General features: G+C 43.1%; 1 protein-coding gene across 6 annotated transcripts; it reads right to left on the bottom strand.

Annotated features, from left to right (window-relative positions):
* Window positions 1–5,247: 5,247 nt before the first annotated feature.
* htr1d (5-hydroxytryptamine (serotonin) receptor 1D, G protein-coupled) lies at window positions 5,248–15,157 on the bottom strand. Of its 6 annotated transcripts, XM_087976757.1 has the most exons (4): window positions 15,032–15,157; window positions 13,538–13,599; window positions 10,161–11,477; window positions 5,248–7,717 (listed from the first exon to the last, which is right to left on the bottom strand). In XM_087976757.1, the coding sequence occupies exon 3, from the start codon at window positions 11,310–11,312 to the stop codon at window positions 10,179–10,181; it is 1,134 nt and encodes a 377-aa protein (XP_087832883.1). In that variant the 5' UTR covers window positions 11,313–11,477; window positions 13,538–13,599; window positions 15,032–15,157; the 3' UTR covers window positions 5,248–7,717; window positions 10,161–10,178. The 6 variants fall into 6 exon arrangements, with proteins under 6 accessions (XP_087832883.1, XP_087832882.1, XP_043573326.1 ...); XM_087976756.1 differs by having other exon boundaries at window positions 5,248–11,477; XM_043717391.2 differs by lacking the exon at window positions 15,032–15,157 and adding an exon at window positions 14,642–14,773 and having other exon boundaries at window positions 5,248–11,477.
* Window positions 15,158–15,673: the final 516 nt, after the last annotated feature.

Here is a 15,673-nt window from a genome sequence, read left to right on the forward strand (position 1 = left end):
GGTATGGTTGCAATGTCCCAGGGCTAGTTACTAATCCAGAAGGTGTTCTGGAGTTCAAATTCTCACCATGGCAAATGGTGAAATTTGAATTCAATACAAATCTGGAATTAAAAAGTTATTCGATTTGTGATCAGTAATGTTCATGCCACTTGATGGGGTATACCCTGGCAGCATAACTGAGGGCTCTGGGTGGAGGGTGTTCTTGCTTGTTGCCTGACACAGTGACTCCCACCACCTCCATGCCCACCCCCCACTCCTGTGATGACCCCTCCCACCCCTTGCTCTACCAAGACCTGCCTGAGTGATAACAGTGAGTCTGTCTCACTTACCTGCTTCTCTGACCTCCGTTGCTGGTTTGGTCTCCAGTCCTGGAAGTGTCCAGTATTCCAGCCTGTCTCACCAGCCTGATTGCCTGCCAGCTATTCAATGTGAGGCATTGTCCCTCATGGGCAGGGGGAATTGGGTGGAGGGGGATGGTGCAGGTGAGTAATGTTGAACCCTGACCTCAGTCAAATTATTGCCTTCCAGGGTAAGAGGCACTGACTTCCCAGCGTTCAGCAAGTCATTGACTCTGCGTTAAATCCTGCTCTCGGACACAGTCAATCATTTGTTTACAAACAATCACTTTTGCTCACGACATATGGGTGAGTCCTTTAGAACTCCTTGTCAAAGGACTTGGTGCGATTCATTGATAGAACCACAATATTAAGATTTATAGTGGAGTGACTGAGGTCAACAAAGTAACATTAGTCAATTGAAAACAGTCTGCATGTCAGGCACAGCATTTGTGAAGGGAAGAAAGAAGTCAATGTTAGAGATGTTGCCCTTCATCAGAACTAGAAAATACTGCGTCTCATCCCCTGGAGCATTTTCTGGTTCTGATAAATGGCTGTGTTTGTGATATTGACTTGTAGAATTATAGAGTGATATGGCTGAGATGGAGCCTGTCCTAGAAACACAGAAAATAGGTGCAGGAGTAGGCCATTCGGCCCTTCGAGCCTGCACCACCATTCAATAAGATCATGGCTGATCATACAATCTTGATATTCCATTCTTGCCCCTTCCCCACACACTCTTGATCCCTATAGCTGCCAGGGTCACGCCCCCGTTCCCTCTTGAATCTATCTAATGAACTGGTTCCAGCAGCTTCCTGTGGGAGAGAATTCCACGGGTTCACAATTCTCTGAGTGAAGAAATTCTTCCTCATCTCAGTCGTTAGTGGCTTAACCACTATTCTTAGACAGCCGTGCCTGTATTGGTCTGTTGGTCCCACCCCCACGCAGTTCTGTGTGCTATTATACTTCATCCATTCATTTCGGAAAGTTACCCAACTAACTCTATTTTCACCATCCTTTCATTCTAGATCATAGCTAATTGTGCTAAAAGAAAAATGTTTTCATCTCACTCCAGGGCCTTTTGTAAATTACTGTAAATTTCTGTCCTCTGGCCACTGAGACAGTTGAAGAATTTTTTTTCATTATTGACACTCTTTATGAGTTTGACTTCTCTCTCCAGGCTGCTGTCCTTGACTTGCTAAGAGTTTGCAACATCTTCTGTTTCTGTTTCAGATTCCCAGCACTGACAGTATTTTAGCTTTTGACAACCATCAGTTTGGACAAGAATGATTGAGTGATTGTCGTTCAGTTCCAAGTCTCTTTCTAGTACTTGTGATGTAACAAATGTACATTACATTTACCCCAAAGAGTGCAAAATATCGATTATAGAATAATTATTGTCTAAAATTGTTTGAATGGTGCATATATAATTAAAAACAATTCCCATCCAATATAAGAGGAAAAATGTGAAGTTTCCACTTTGGAAGGAGGAGCAGATATGCAAAATATTAACCAAATGATAAGAGGTTAAAAAGTGTGGACGATAAAGGGACCTGGATATCCTCATTAATAAGTTATTGAAGGTTCATTTGTAGCTAGCAGGTAGGATACACTTTATCACATGAAGGTTTGAATACAGGATTAGCAGTCTTGCTGCAATTGTATAGACTGCACTTGGAGCACTGTAGTTTTGGTCCCTTATCTTAGGAAGGATATTATTGCCCTAAAGGGAGACCAAGCTTGTTTTTAGACTGTCCTATGAAGAGAGATAGGTAAAACTGGGGAAACTGGGTCTGTATTCTCCAGAGTCTTTAAGAATGAGAAATGATCTCATTGAAACTTACAAAACACTTCAAAGGTTAGACTAAGTAAGTTCAGGTAAAATGTTTCCCCTGGGTGGGGCATCGAGACCAAGGGATACAATCACACCATAAGGGGGAAATAACCAAGGGCGGAGATGAGGAAGGTGGTGAATCGCTGGGATTATCTACTCCAGAGTGTTGTAGCAGAACAGTCCTTGAATATATTTAAAGTAGAGATTGTTTGAATGATCTACACTGACACCTTCTCATGAACTTGGTTCAAAATACATATCTACTTACAGAAGTCAAAATGACACACAAATGTCTCCCTATGCGTAAAACATTCTATTCCAGCAATTGTGAATACAGTTGAAGCACTCTGTTTTTATTAATTTATCTGTCAAATTTATTGAACTCTACTGTAATTGAAACGCAAGCTGTTTGACAGTAGACAGCCTACCCGTGATTCTGAGATGCTCATCAGACAATACATGTAAAAAGGAGGGAAGACTGATCCCATTTCTTTAAGACTTTTTATGGGCTCAGGAAGTCCGAAAGTGTTTAACTGTTTATGAAGCGTTCTTTGCTGCAATGCCTCATGTAGGTTACAACTTGCTTGCACTTTTGCATTACTGTCTTCCATTACAAGGAGAATGTCTTACCCTTGCAGTCACTTGTGTTATGCTCAGAGGTCTCATAGAAGTCATCTCACTCTTCCTCATACAGTTCCATTGCCTGTACATGTGCAAACTTTGTCCTAAATCTAGCAGAGTCTTAGAGATATACAACACAGATACAGACCCTTGGGTCCAACCTTATCTTAATCTAATCTCGTCCCATTTGCCAGCACTTGGCCAATATGCCTCTAAACCCTCCCATTCATATATCCATCCAGATGCCTTTAAATGTTGAAATTGTACCAACCTCCACCACTTCCTCTGGCAGCTCATTCCATACACACCACCACACTTTGAAGGAAAAATTTCCCCCTTAGGTCCCTTTTTGTATCTTTCCCCTCTCACCCTAAACCTATGCCCTCTAGTTCTGGACTCCCCAACACAGGGAAAAGACCTTGTCTATTTATCCTATCCATTCCCCTCATGATTTTATAAACCTTCATAAGGTCGCCGCTCAGCCTCCAACGCTCCAGGAAAAACAGCCCCAGCCTGTTCAACTTCTCCCTGTAGCTCAAACCCTCCAACCCTGGCAACATCCTTCAGCAGCTTCATCAGGACGAAAGGCCTACTCCAGCTCTTACTTCTTATGTTCTTGACAGTTTTCTTTTGCAGCAATTAAACTACAAAAAAGGACTTGTGTGGGGGAATCAATGAATTGTCCTTGATTTATGAACATCCAAGTTACAAATGTGATCTCACAGAGGGGTGTAATTTTAAAGATCCAATATGGGAACATTTCCTATACTTACAAACAGCACCTTTACATTGTCCTGTATTGTGTCCTGACTTACGTACAAATCCACTGGAAAATGGAGCCCAGAATGTATTTGCAACCTGGGGTCTGCCTGTACTTGTCAGAAAGAGACATTGCCATTCTCACAGGGAGAATGAGGCACAGTAATCTTTTTCAGTTCGAATCACAAGCACAGAAAGTGACCTTGAGATTTTAAGAGAATCAAGGAATCTGAAATAGTGCAGCCAAGTGGGATTGAAGTAGATGATAAGCCACAATCTTGTTTGCTGGGACATCAGATTTGAAGATCCAATGGTCTACGCTTTCCTTTCTTCATTCTTTTGTGGGAAGCAGACTCTGTTGGCAAGAGTGGCCCTTCCCTAAGTGTCCTTGAATGGGTGGCATGGTACACAACTTCAGAGGGCAGTCCGGAGTCCACCAGAATGGCAATGTTCCTCCTGAAAGGACGTTAATGAACTAGATGGGGTTTTACAACAATCACATTGGGGAGGTGATGGTCTACTGGTATAATTGCTGGATTAATAATCTAAAAAAGACAGATTATGTTGTGGGGACCAAAACAGATGGTGGAATTTGAATTCAATAAAATAACCTGAAATTAAGAGTCTAATGATGTCCATTGTCAATTGTCATTAAAACCCACCTGCTTTCCTAATGTCCTTCAGGGAAGGAAACTGCTGTCCTTACTTGGTCTGGCCTTCATGTCACTCCAGACCCACAAACCATGTTAACTCTGGCTGGCTGGGCCATTTCCAGACACTCTGTTTCAGGGCAATTAGGGATGGGTAATAAATGCTGCCACTCAGACCCACATCTCATGATGGAATTTAAGAGAAGATAGGTTTACCATTGCTATTACTGAGACTAGCTTTCAATGCCATATTTGTTAACTCAATTCAAACGCCCCCTTCTGCCTTGTTGGGACTTGAATCCCTGTCTGTAGAAGTGTGAGCCACTGGGTTATTGAAGGAGTTGGAGCTAAGAGATGCCAGCTAGGCATTCACAAGGATAGCAGCTCTTCAGTTCTTAGAGCTGCCCCTGGGTAATGTGGTCACTGCTGGGATTGTACAGATTTGGGCACTACCCTTGCAGCAAGGCAAGTAGGGTGAATGTTTGCCAGGGCCAGCCAGGCATACCCTAGTGAATAACTTGGTTGATAAGCCCGGGGAGGAGGTGGGCATAGACGTTAGCCATCCTCTATTAGCGGGTGATCCCTGGGGCTTGAGGGTGGGATCTCTCACCTTATCCCAGGGGTTTGCCAGAATTCACCAGGCTGTCCGCCAATCCTGCTGGGAGGGCCTCTTGAAATTCCAGCTCTAATTAGCACAACATCCACTTTTCCTTCTGCTGGCAGACTGCCATGAGATGAGATGGAAACTTCATCCCCTGCCTCCGATCACCATTATACCAGCTACCCTGGCTCCTTGCTTACCCCTGCAAGGCTGGTGAAGCCCCAGACAGCGTTTACACAGAGCACAGCTGCACATGAAGGGCTTGGACATGACAGACAATGTACTGTAATCTTTTACAAGGCCAACTTTGGAGATGGTTGGATCACTTTAAACTTTCTCCCTTAAAAGATCCAAGATTCTTTCACTGGTATTTATCGGGGAGCATCGCTCTTACACACAGAGGGAAGTTTCAATAACTTGAACACAACAGCATCATTTGAATAAAGTTCCATTAAGTTCCAAAGCCATGATTTTATTTAGCCAATGCTTATTCCATTAACAGAGAAAGTACTCTATACAGAATTATGTCACACTTGAGAAACAAGCAGTTGCTAATTCTGGCTGTAGTGCAGATGCAATTCACAGTCTGTTTTCTTTGGGTCTTTAATTGTACTTCCTTTCTGTGAACTTTGATTACATTCTTGCTGTCAGATGGAAATATCCTGCAAACAGTCTTTCAAATCTTCACCATTGCTCGCCTAAAAGCAGCACCTCTTTCTGGGACACAGTTCAGAGGGAGACAGTAGCCAGTCAAAAGCAAAGATTTTGCCAGACCTTTTGACTGCCGAGGGGCAATCTCAGCAAAGCTGATGTGCTCCTCCCTGAGCATCCATGTCTTCATTCAATCCCAACAGGAGGTTGTCAAAGGTAGTGATCAGGAGCAGAAAGTCTTTGCTAATAACCTCCTGACACCCGTTGCCCATGCACGCTCCAGCACACAGAGGTGCTCAGAACAAATGTGAGCTTCCAACTGCTGCCCCAGGGTGAGGTTAAATTACTCTGTACAAACTGGGACTTGAACATACTCCAAAACTCAAGGCTTACTTGATATGCTTTATACAATGGTCTCATTGCAGAACCAATGAGTGACAGTACATATTTTTACTAGCGTAATATTTGAGAATGGGGATTACAATTTTTGCTTTAACAAAGTATTTCTTTTCTTAAAAATAAAAGAAATTCACAAAAAAGTGACTCAAGTACAAATGCGATACAATATTCAGTCATCCAATGGCGTAAGCTATTCCTATACAAGTCAAAGTCTTTTGGACAGCAGGCGGTTAAAAGAATTAGAAACAAAAAAACAGTAGAAATACTTCTCGTGCACTCTACCCAAAGGCAGGCCCAATGGCCCAGTGCTACGACTTCCAAGGGAATGGCAAGGAGGTAGCTACTGAACCTACCAAGGCCGAGTGGGCAATGAACCCAATAGTGTTGGCACCAATTCTTGGAAGCTAGCCATCCAGCCAACTGAACAAACCAGCCACTACAAGTCCGAGTTGTTGTGACAACACCCTCTCATTATTAAAGCTATTCTAACTTTCTTTCCTTTAAATGGCTGACCAGGAAACTCTCCCACACTGACCTCCTGCCATTGGAGTGTATTGGAAGGGTTTTCAGGTTGACATGTGGCCTTTTTGACTGCATTACAAACAATTCCAATTGCCATCAAATCAGAATGGAACTCAAACCCAGGGCTTCTGGCTCCGAGGCTGGGACACTACCCACTATGCTACAAGGAAAAGAAATACAAGATTGCATTTTGGCAATTTTATCTCCATTTTTTCCTTTCCACTGTCCTGAGTATCTGATTCCAGTAATGGTATAATCAGCCTCCGAATTCTTCTCCAAGTGGTCACTCTGCTGAGAGTTGGAAGTCTATGGAAACGTGTCAGTTAATGTAGAGTTAAACAACAGGTTGATCCTGCTGCAACTCTAAATTAGGCAAGAGCATCTTTCCAGGTTAATGTTTAAGAAAGGGAACTCTGTTTGTTTCCTTCCAGGCTGTTGGATTCTGCAAATGAAAGGATGTTAAGAGCACAGACTGATGTGTACCCACTATCCCTAGCCTGCATGACAAACCTACAAGTGACTGTATCAAATGAACCATTAAATGAAGCAACCTTTAGAATGCAATAATTGACTAAACTCTGCAAATACATTTTGCAGTACAATACTGAATTTTAATGTAAGCCAGACTTTGATGGATAGAAATTCTTAGAGCAATGGCTTCCTGAAGACTTATTCAGCTTTAGTGTAATTAATACACCTCTCCAACAGTCTGGGACAATTCACGTTTGACAATACCATCACTTTCTAATTGAGAGTTGTCAAATTCAGCAAAGGCCCTCACTAACTTCACAAGGTGGACAGATCAAACTTTGATATTTGGCATAACAGTTCCACAATATAAGGAAATACCTTTGATAACTATGGCATCAATATTTACAAGATAATCTTCCAGGCAAAATGCATTGATATATAATTATTAAATAAATACCTGATTGAGCAAAGTATGTGTGTACTGCAACCAATTTAGTGGCTTAAGCAGTGCAGGCTATCAAGCAAATAGGCTTTTATAATTTGGCAAAAATATTACTTTTGAAAAGCAGTACATTTTTTCTGAAATGACAATTCCTTCAATGAAACATGTCAGAGTGGATTTCCAATATTTAGCACTCCCATAACATGATTTCAAATTAACTTTCCTCTCAGTTGATATTCATCAACCTCCAGGCACTCAACTAATTCAATAATCATAGTAAGAAATAGAGCATCCATTTTGCAAACAGCAAATACTCAAAACAATGTATGTAGAATTGGTCTGAATGAATCTAGCTTGATGAACTGTTTCTTCACTTTTCCTGATCACCTGCTCAGTCTGTCTTGAATGGTATCCTCAAAATAGAAGCATGTGCTTGTAAGAAACACAGGGAGATGAAAGTTAATGAAAATTTCATTGGGTAGGAAACTTTAGATAAAGTGAAATAACCTTTCTAATAAAAAAAACCCACTTTAAACAATAGGGACATTAGATATCATAGAGATATCTAGCACGGAAGCAGACCCTTCAGTCCAAATTCATCCAAGCCAACCGAATATCCTAAATTAACCTAGTCCCATTTGTCAGCATTTGACTGACAGCCCTCTAAACCATTCCTATTCATATATCCATTCAGCTGTCTTTAATTGTTGCAATTGTACCAGCCTCCACTACTTCCTCTGGAAGCTCATTCCATGCACACACCACCTTCTGCGCGAAAAGTTGTCCCTTAGCTCCTCTTTAAATCTTTCCCCTCTCACCTTAAAACTGTGCCCTCTCGTTTTGGACTCCCGCAACCTGGGGAAAAGACCTTGTCTATTTATCCTATCCATGCCCCTCATGATTTTATAAACCTCCATAAGGTCACCCCTCAGCCTCTGATGCTCCAGAGAAAACAGCCCCAACCTATTCAGCCTCTCCCTATTCTTTACATAGAAGACACTAAAGCTTCAGTCACACTGTCTGGACTCTGTTTATATGAAGGAATTTCAGGTGTGGAACTAGTGTGAAAATAGGGCCATTAGTAAGTGCTTACTGCACAAAAAGAGACCATTCATCTTTCCTGGTCCATACTCTGCTGTAGGCTCCACAAAAGCATCCCCCCATCTGCATCAATATGTCCATGTGACTCAAGTGCAGTTTTTAAACTCAATTCTGGACTTCAATGGCTAGACTAATATTTTAGAGCCCAGCTGGAGAAGGTGTTGGGGAGCAGGGGAAATCAGATCTTCCTAACTCCTCAAGACTGGCTCCCTGTAGAATGAGTTGTCCAAATCAATGGAGCACAGCTCCAGTCCAGCGTGAAACTAGGCTTAGAAAAGGTTTGCCGAGCCGCATGAACACTTCAAGTTTTTAAAAAGTCAATAAAGTGTACGCACTCATGTCTGCTCCTGTCAAGAAACAAAAAGGTCATCAACCTGAAATTTTAACTCCTCCCACCAGGGGGTGGTGTGGAGGTGGTGAGCTGTCAAATGGCCCTGTTGGATGCTAAAACATTGGTGACAGGTCTTTGGAGCAACCCTGCAAGCCTGAAGAGGGAAGTGCGGGAGCAGAAGATCTAACCTTTCCTGATACAGACAAGAGAAGCCCTCCTGCTGTTCCAGTACACTGGTAAGAGCTTCTTCTATTTCCAGATCCACATCCTTATGTTTTCACCTAAAAGAAAAAAACAAAGCAACTCCCCACCAGTAACAGTTGTGGCTGTGTGCACCCGTCCTCAATCTGTAGAATAAAGACAAACATTCTTGCCACTTGCTCTAAAGAGGTAAAAAAATTCTGATTGTGGGTAAGCCGTCCTGCCTTTCTTTAAAGGCCCATGCTTTAATTCCTGAATGGGATGGGTTAAAATTTCTCCTAGATGCACCTCAACTTTGTCTGGCAAGCAAAGAGAGGTCTGCAGTATAACTGCAGTCTTGCTGGCCTGCACTTAACCCTTTACAGTGACTTGCATCAGCCTTGCAGTTTCTTATAATCAGTTTTGATGACTTGGTCACAAACTATTAGTAAGCGAGGAATGTTGGTATGGTTGTGGATTGTATTGTATATAAATAAAGCACCTGTCCTTGAAAGCAGAAGAATGATTAATAACCAAGGTGTTTTATGCCACCTCTAATTTCTTTCGAACAAATTAAAGTTTCTGATTCTGAAAAGATCTTACTACAAACTGGAAGGACATAGCTTAACCATCTCATCAGAAAACTGTCCGGCAGTCAATGATTACAGAAATGCAGACAATGTTACAAGAATGCAAAATTATAAAAGTTCAGAACAATTGTATCTTGCTGCAAGTTTTAGGTGAAATCTTCATATTTCCCATTGATATGTTTGAAATGTCTTGTGCTGTATCTTCCAATGTCATACATGTCCACATTTTCAATACAAGTACATATGCCAGTATGCCATTATACAACTTACTTTAGTGAAGATATTTTACCATAAATATTGCACTGTTTAACAGAGAGCATATTTAATATCTGCATTGAGTGAATTATGATAAAACAAAAGACTTGTATTTAAATATAATAAAATTCTAAAAGGTTCCTGTAGTGCAATTCAGAATGTCAGCATTATCGCGATTCTATTCTCTTGTTCACACTTATGCAAAAAAGCTTAACTTAACTACGCCACTTAGGTGCATCAAGTATGGTGAATGTACCATCCCCTTGTACAGAACTGTGTGGAAAAAAAAATCAAAGTACTAAAACGTACAATGTGCGAGATAAATGCAGACAGATTAATGTCCCTAAAAACAAGATTCAGTAGATTGGTCTCTCTTTCTCTTTATCATATGTGAAATGACAGGAAAATGCATTGTTACCATAGAGTTGGCTTACAGTTAGCATCGTTTGAGTCGTATGAGTTTTTGGAAAGCCTGTTTGAAGTCCTCATTGAAAGCTGTGTATATGACAGGATTGATGAGTGAATTTAAATAGCCGAGCCACGTGAAGAGGTCAGAGAGCACAGGATGAAACCAGCATGCCTCTTTGCAGATGCCCATTACCAAGGCCACCACAAAGAAAGGGAGCCAGCAGAAAATGAAAGCGCCAAGGATGATCCCTAGGGTTTTGGTGGCCTTGCGCTCTCTAGCTGCACAGATCCTCTTTCTCTCCAGGACGCTATCGGACACTTTGACTTTGATGTGGTTCAGGTAGACAGGAGATTCACTGGAATGAGGGAGAGTTTCCTGGCTGTTAAAGCCAACGGAACACAGGGAAGATCCGGTTGATCCACTTATGAGTTGTACCGTGGTGAAGCGCTTTCCGAAGGCCGAGGGCGGTTTCTGAATCCTTGATCGGGCTGCCATGTAAATTCTGCCATACAGTATAATTAGCAGCACGCTGGGGATGTAAAAGGCTCCAAAAGTGGAGTAGATGGTGTAGAATATCTGGTCGGTGTTGACTACACATTCCTTGAGTTCATCAAGAGCTTTTGATTGCCTCCAGAATAGTGGCGGGATGGAGATGCAGATTGAGATGACCCAGACTACAGCTATCATCAGGCCTGCTCGACCCGGTGTGCGACGCTTTGTGTACTCCAAGGCATCAGTGATGGCCCAGTATCTGTCCAGAGCAATGACACACAGGTGCAAGATGGACGCAGTACAAAACGTGATGTCAGAAGATAGCCAGATGTCACACATGATCTGTCCTAGAGTCCAGGTCTTGATGACAGTGTAGACAATGCTGATGGGCATCACCATAATAGCCACCAGGAGGTCTGTGACAGCCAGAGACCCAATGAGATAGTTGGCGGGAGTATGGAGCTTCCTCGTGAGGCAAATGGTGACAAACACAAATGAATTGGAGAGGATGGTCGCCAAGGTGATGATGCCCAGAACGACAGATAGTGAAATCCTCAGCCCTAACTGACTGTTTTCATTCCAGGTGATTAGCATTGCCGAGGAATTTTCTGAGGAATTAGTTATTGTACCTGGAAGAGAAACTAAAGTGGAAGAGTTATCGTGGTCCATCGTCAGTGAGATCGGTTGGGCAGATCTGAATAAGAGTCATTGTTTGTTTCCAGCCCAGTTTGCATGCAGCACTGCTATCATATTCTTGACAAAAACTAAAGGGCAACTGTTGTCATTCCTGCTTAGACTCATGGTTGATCCATCTTCACAGCCAATATTTCAAATCTATTTCATGAAAAAGAAGAAATCCAACTTATAATGTTATAAACCTGATACCAAAAGTTTCCACACTGTAAGTAATCTAATCTAATCTAATCTAATCTAAATAGTAGCACTCCTAATTGAGGTTATTTTAACAGTGTCAAAAGTGTGGTGCTGGAAAAGCACAGCAGGTCAGGCAGCATCCGAGGAACAAGAGAATCGACGTTTTGAGCATAAGACCTTCATTGAAATGTCAATTCTTCTGCCCCTCGGATGCTACCTGACCTGCTGTGCTTTTCCAGCACCACACTTTTTGACTCTGATCTCGTGCATCTGCGGTCCTCACTTTCTCCTAGTTATTTTAACAGTGCCTATTACTACAAGTTGAGATCATCTGCATTGAAGTCAAAACTTCTATAGCTGAAGTGCAGATATACTGAGGGAACTTGCATGTCTCATAGAAAAGGATAATTGGACATTAACAACATTTTAAAAAATGTAATACAGTTTCTAGTGATCAACAAAAAATTTATTTCATGCCTTTCACAATTATAGGATGTCCCAAAAACACTTTACAGTGAATTAATCATTTTCCTCCCTGATGTGATCACTGTTGTAACACAGGAAACACTGCAGCTAATTTGTGGACAGCACACTCCCATAGTGCAGAGTAATGTCTTTCAATGATGTTGTTCGAAGGAGGAATATTGGCTGGGACAATTGGAATCCCAGGACAAATGTTTAATCTGAAGGAACACTACATTCCCTTGGTCAGCACAGGACTGTCAGCCTGGAGTTTATACTCATTTCTCTGGAGTTGGACTTGAACCCATAACCTTCTGACTCTGAGAACAGGGCTACCTATGGAACCACAACAGGCAGAATGTGTATAGTTGCCTGCAATCCTACTCTGAGGTATAAATTTCCTGACTGCACTGTTTACCTCTCCCATGCCTGGTTTTCTCAAGGATAAATAGCTTCTGGATCATCTGTTCTAGGAATTCTTGCTGTTTATTTAAATTCATCCCTTTGGCACAAGAGACAATTTTAAAAATCCAAGCGTAAAATCTGAAAGGAAAAAAAATAAGGTTTCTGAAGACAGTTAGTTCCCCAGTGGCTCGGAATCTCTCGGGACAGATGGGACTCACTCACCCAATGTGCTTATGCTAGCTCTTTCAAAGTGTTACCCAGTTAATTCCACTCCCTTCTCTTTCCACACATTCCAGGAAAAAAAGGCTTTTAGAACCCCTACACGGTGGAAGCAGGCCATTCGGCCTATCAAGTCCACACTGACCCTCTGCAGAGCATTCCACCCAGATACCCCCCTCCCCCCCATCCCTATAACCCTGCATTTCCCATGGCAAATCCACATAACCTGCACATCTCTGAACTGTAGGAGGAACCCAAAGGAAACCCACGCAGACATGGGGAGGATGTGCAAACTCTACAGAGACAGCTGCATCTTGAGAGCAGAATACATTGATTGCACAGTGTTTTTCACTGCAGAGCAACTTCATGGGGATTGCTGTTAATCTAAGGAAATCAGTAAGAATGTTCCGAGCACATTCTTTGAAAAGACACACCATCCTCACTACAAACAACAAAATCTCATAGAACCTGGGGAAGGATAGAATTTGTGAAAAACATCACATTAGCTTTAGATGAAGCACAGTCCAGAATCTGGAATTACTTCTCAAGTGTGACAACAAATGAACCCTTTGAGGGCTACAGCAGTTCACACAGACATGCCACTGTGAGGCAGAGATTAGGTAATCCACTTCATGACGGTGGTTTACGTGGATCTCTGAGCTGCAATGATCAAAATCATCATACTGAATGACATTAGCAGGAAGTCCCAGTCTCTGACCCACAGAGGATTATAGACTCTGAGACAAACGAGACAGGATAAATAACCCAGGGCCTGGTGTAATGATCTCCAGTTCACATTCCAGCTGGCAATTTGAGTACTGGAATTCAGCCGAAGGTCTGGGAATAATACTGTTCTCAGTTAAAGTGATCTCGAGTTGAGGGATTGTCACAACAAGCAAACTGGTGCTCTCAGGCAGGAAATCTGCCAGCCTTACCCAGGCTGGAGTCCTGGGTTCAAGTCCCACCTCCTCCGGAGATGTTCATAGTCACTGCATCCCTAAATGGGTGGATTAAAAAAAAAACATTATCCCTCCTGGTTTGTGTGAGATCTTCGTTTCAATCCGATTGACACTCTACAGCTCTGAATGAAGAGCCTAACATTAAAACACTGGCTGAAAGACCAGGGCCAGACAGTGTCAGCTTTACCAGTGAGGCTAACAGAGTTAATTTAACAAAAAAAAGGCATAGCGCTTTAAACATTAAAGAAGTGATTGGGAGCAAAACGTGGGGCTCCACAGTCACAGAAATGAAGAGTGATGAGACCTGTTTTACTTAACGGCAACCTGGCAAGCTGGAGTGGTAAAAGATTAAATATTCACACGGCGACAGTATCCTGAAGGAAACCTACCCTCACCGAGGAAACAAATCCCTCAGCGCTCGAGAGGTGGCAGACTAACAACGAAACCTCAGTGTTGGAGCAAGTACCCAATTAGCAAAGATAAAGAAACCAAACTCTCAATGTTCGTGTTTTCAGACCGTGACGATTTTGGGACAAAAAGACAAATAATTCCCCTTGTAAACGGACGGAACTAGTTTCACTTTGTGGGGGGGGGGGGAGAGAATCTGACAGGCACAAGCCAAGGCAGGTATTCAGGGACTGGAACAGAGCTGAGGGCTGCTGCAAACAAGTCCGATTCTCCCCGAATAAAATCACCAGAAAGTGACTGGGAAGTGGGGGACCGGACGAGCCGAAATCGCAACCTACAACAGGACCGACCTGCAAATGAACTGAACACCTAGCCCCTCCTCCCAAACAAAAAAAACCCTGCAGAATTAAAGTTGCGAAAGAGAAACATGAAAACGAGAGGAGATATTAAACACTGAATTAATGGTTCAAAGCCGAAAGCGATTTTTAAACGATTAATTACAACGCGTTTACGCACATTCTGAGCAAACATGTTCATGAGTTTTTAAGTGTATATTTCGAAAGCTAATGGGAGGTATACTTGCCAGTCTGGTTTCATTTATATTGACACATGCAAAAAAACAATTGGAGAAACTCAGCAGGTCCGGCAGCATTCGTGGACAGCATCTCTCACCCCAGCCTGATCCTCTGTTTTAGCTCCTTGTCCCAGGTTCTGTCAGTCCTCTCCAGCACAGAAACTTTTATCTGAGTATGCCCAGCACAGCCCCCGGTCTGGCTCGGTTTCTTGCCCAGTGCCCGGTGTACACCTCTCCCTAACCTGGGAGCACAGAGTCTGCTGTGGGCGAACAGAGCGATTCTCCATTAACATTCCCCACACTCTTCAATCATTCAGTGAAGCCGTCCCCCCCCCCCCCCCCCCCCTCCGCCACCCCAGGTGAAACAGCGTGCCTACGATAGAATGAGAGAGTTAAAGGAGTCCCTTCTCTCTATCTCTCTCAATGGTCTTACCTCGCTCGGAAAAATTAAAGCCCACTTACAAGAGTTGTTGTTGCCTCAGCCTTACCCTACACAGGAGCCAAATGTACAGCCAATCACGAGGAGAGCGGTAGTACCCAGGGTAGCAGGACGGGACTATCTGCAGGCAGCTGCTCCGGTCCATCGCCTCTATCCCAAGTGGGACCAGGCAGATGCAGTGGCGCAGTACTGTTTCTGTTGGACTGTGTCTGAGTCCCAGCTCTCACACTGGCCGAGGTGCACAGAACATGGGATCCAGCACGCACCGGGAACAGGAATGGACTGTATATTCAGCTCCCCTTTGTCTGTCTGTGTGTATGTGGAGAGAGATCTAATGCAACACTGGACCCGGTTAGTTTGTAAAGGGGAGGGGATGGTGGACTGCTATAATTAGAGAATGCCATCCAAACCCACTGTTGTGTATGTGGAAATGTACCGGGACCGTTCAAGGAGATGAGTAAGCCAGACCCCCTGCGTGAATCATCATGCAGTTTGTGGGATCTTGCTGTGCGCACGTTTCGCTGCCGCCTCCCTCTGGCGTGAAGAACCCGCAAGAGCCGTTCATTGGCTGTGGAGTTGTTGGATTAGTGGTGCTGGAAAGGCACAGCAGTTCAGGCAGCATCCGAGGACAGGCAAAATCGACGTTTCGGGCAAAAGCCCTTCATCAGGAATAAAGGCAGAGAGCCTGAAG

Source organism: Chiloscyllium plagiosum, unplaced genomic scaffold (assembly GCF_037043375.1).
Source record: "Chiloscyllium plagiosum isolate Xiang-an unplaced genomic scaffold, Cpla_swu_hap1 HiC_scaffold_30, whole genome shotgun sequence".
Lineage (NCBI taxonomy): Eukaryota > Metazoa > Chordata > Chondrichthyes > Orectolobiformes > Hemiscylliidae > Chiloscyllium > Chiloscyllium plagiosum.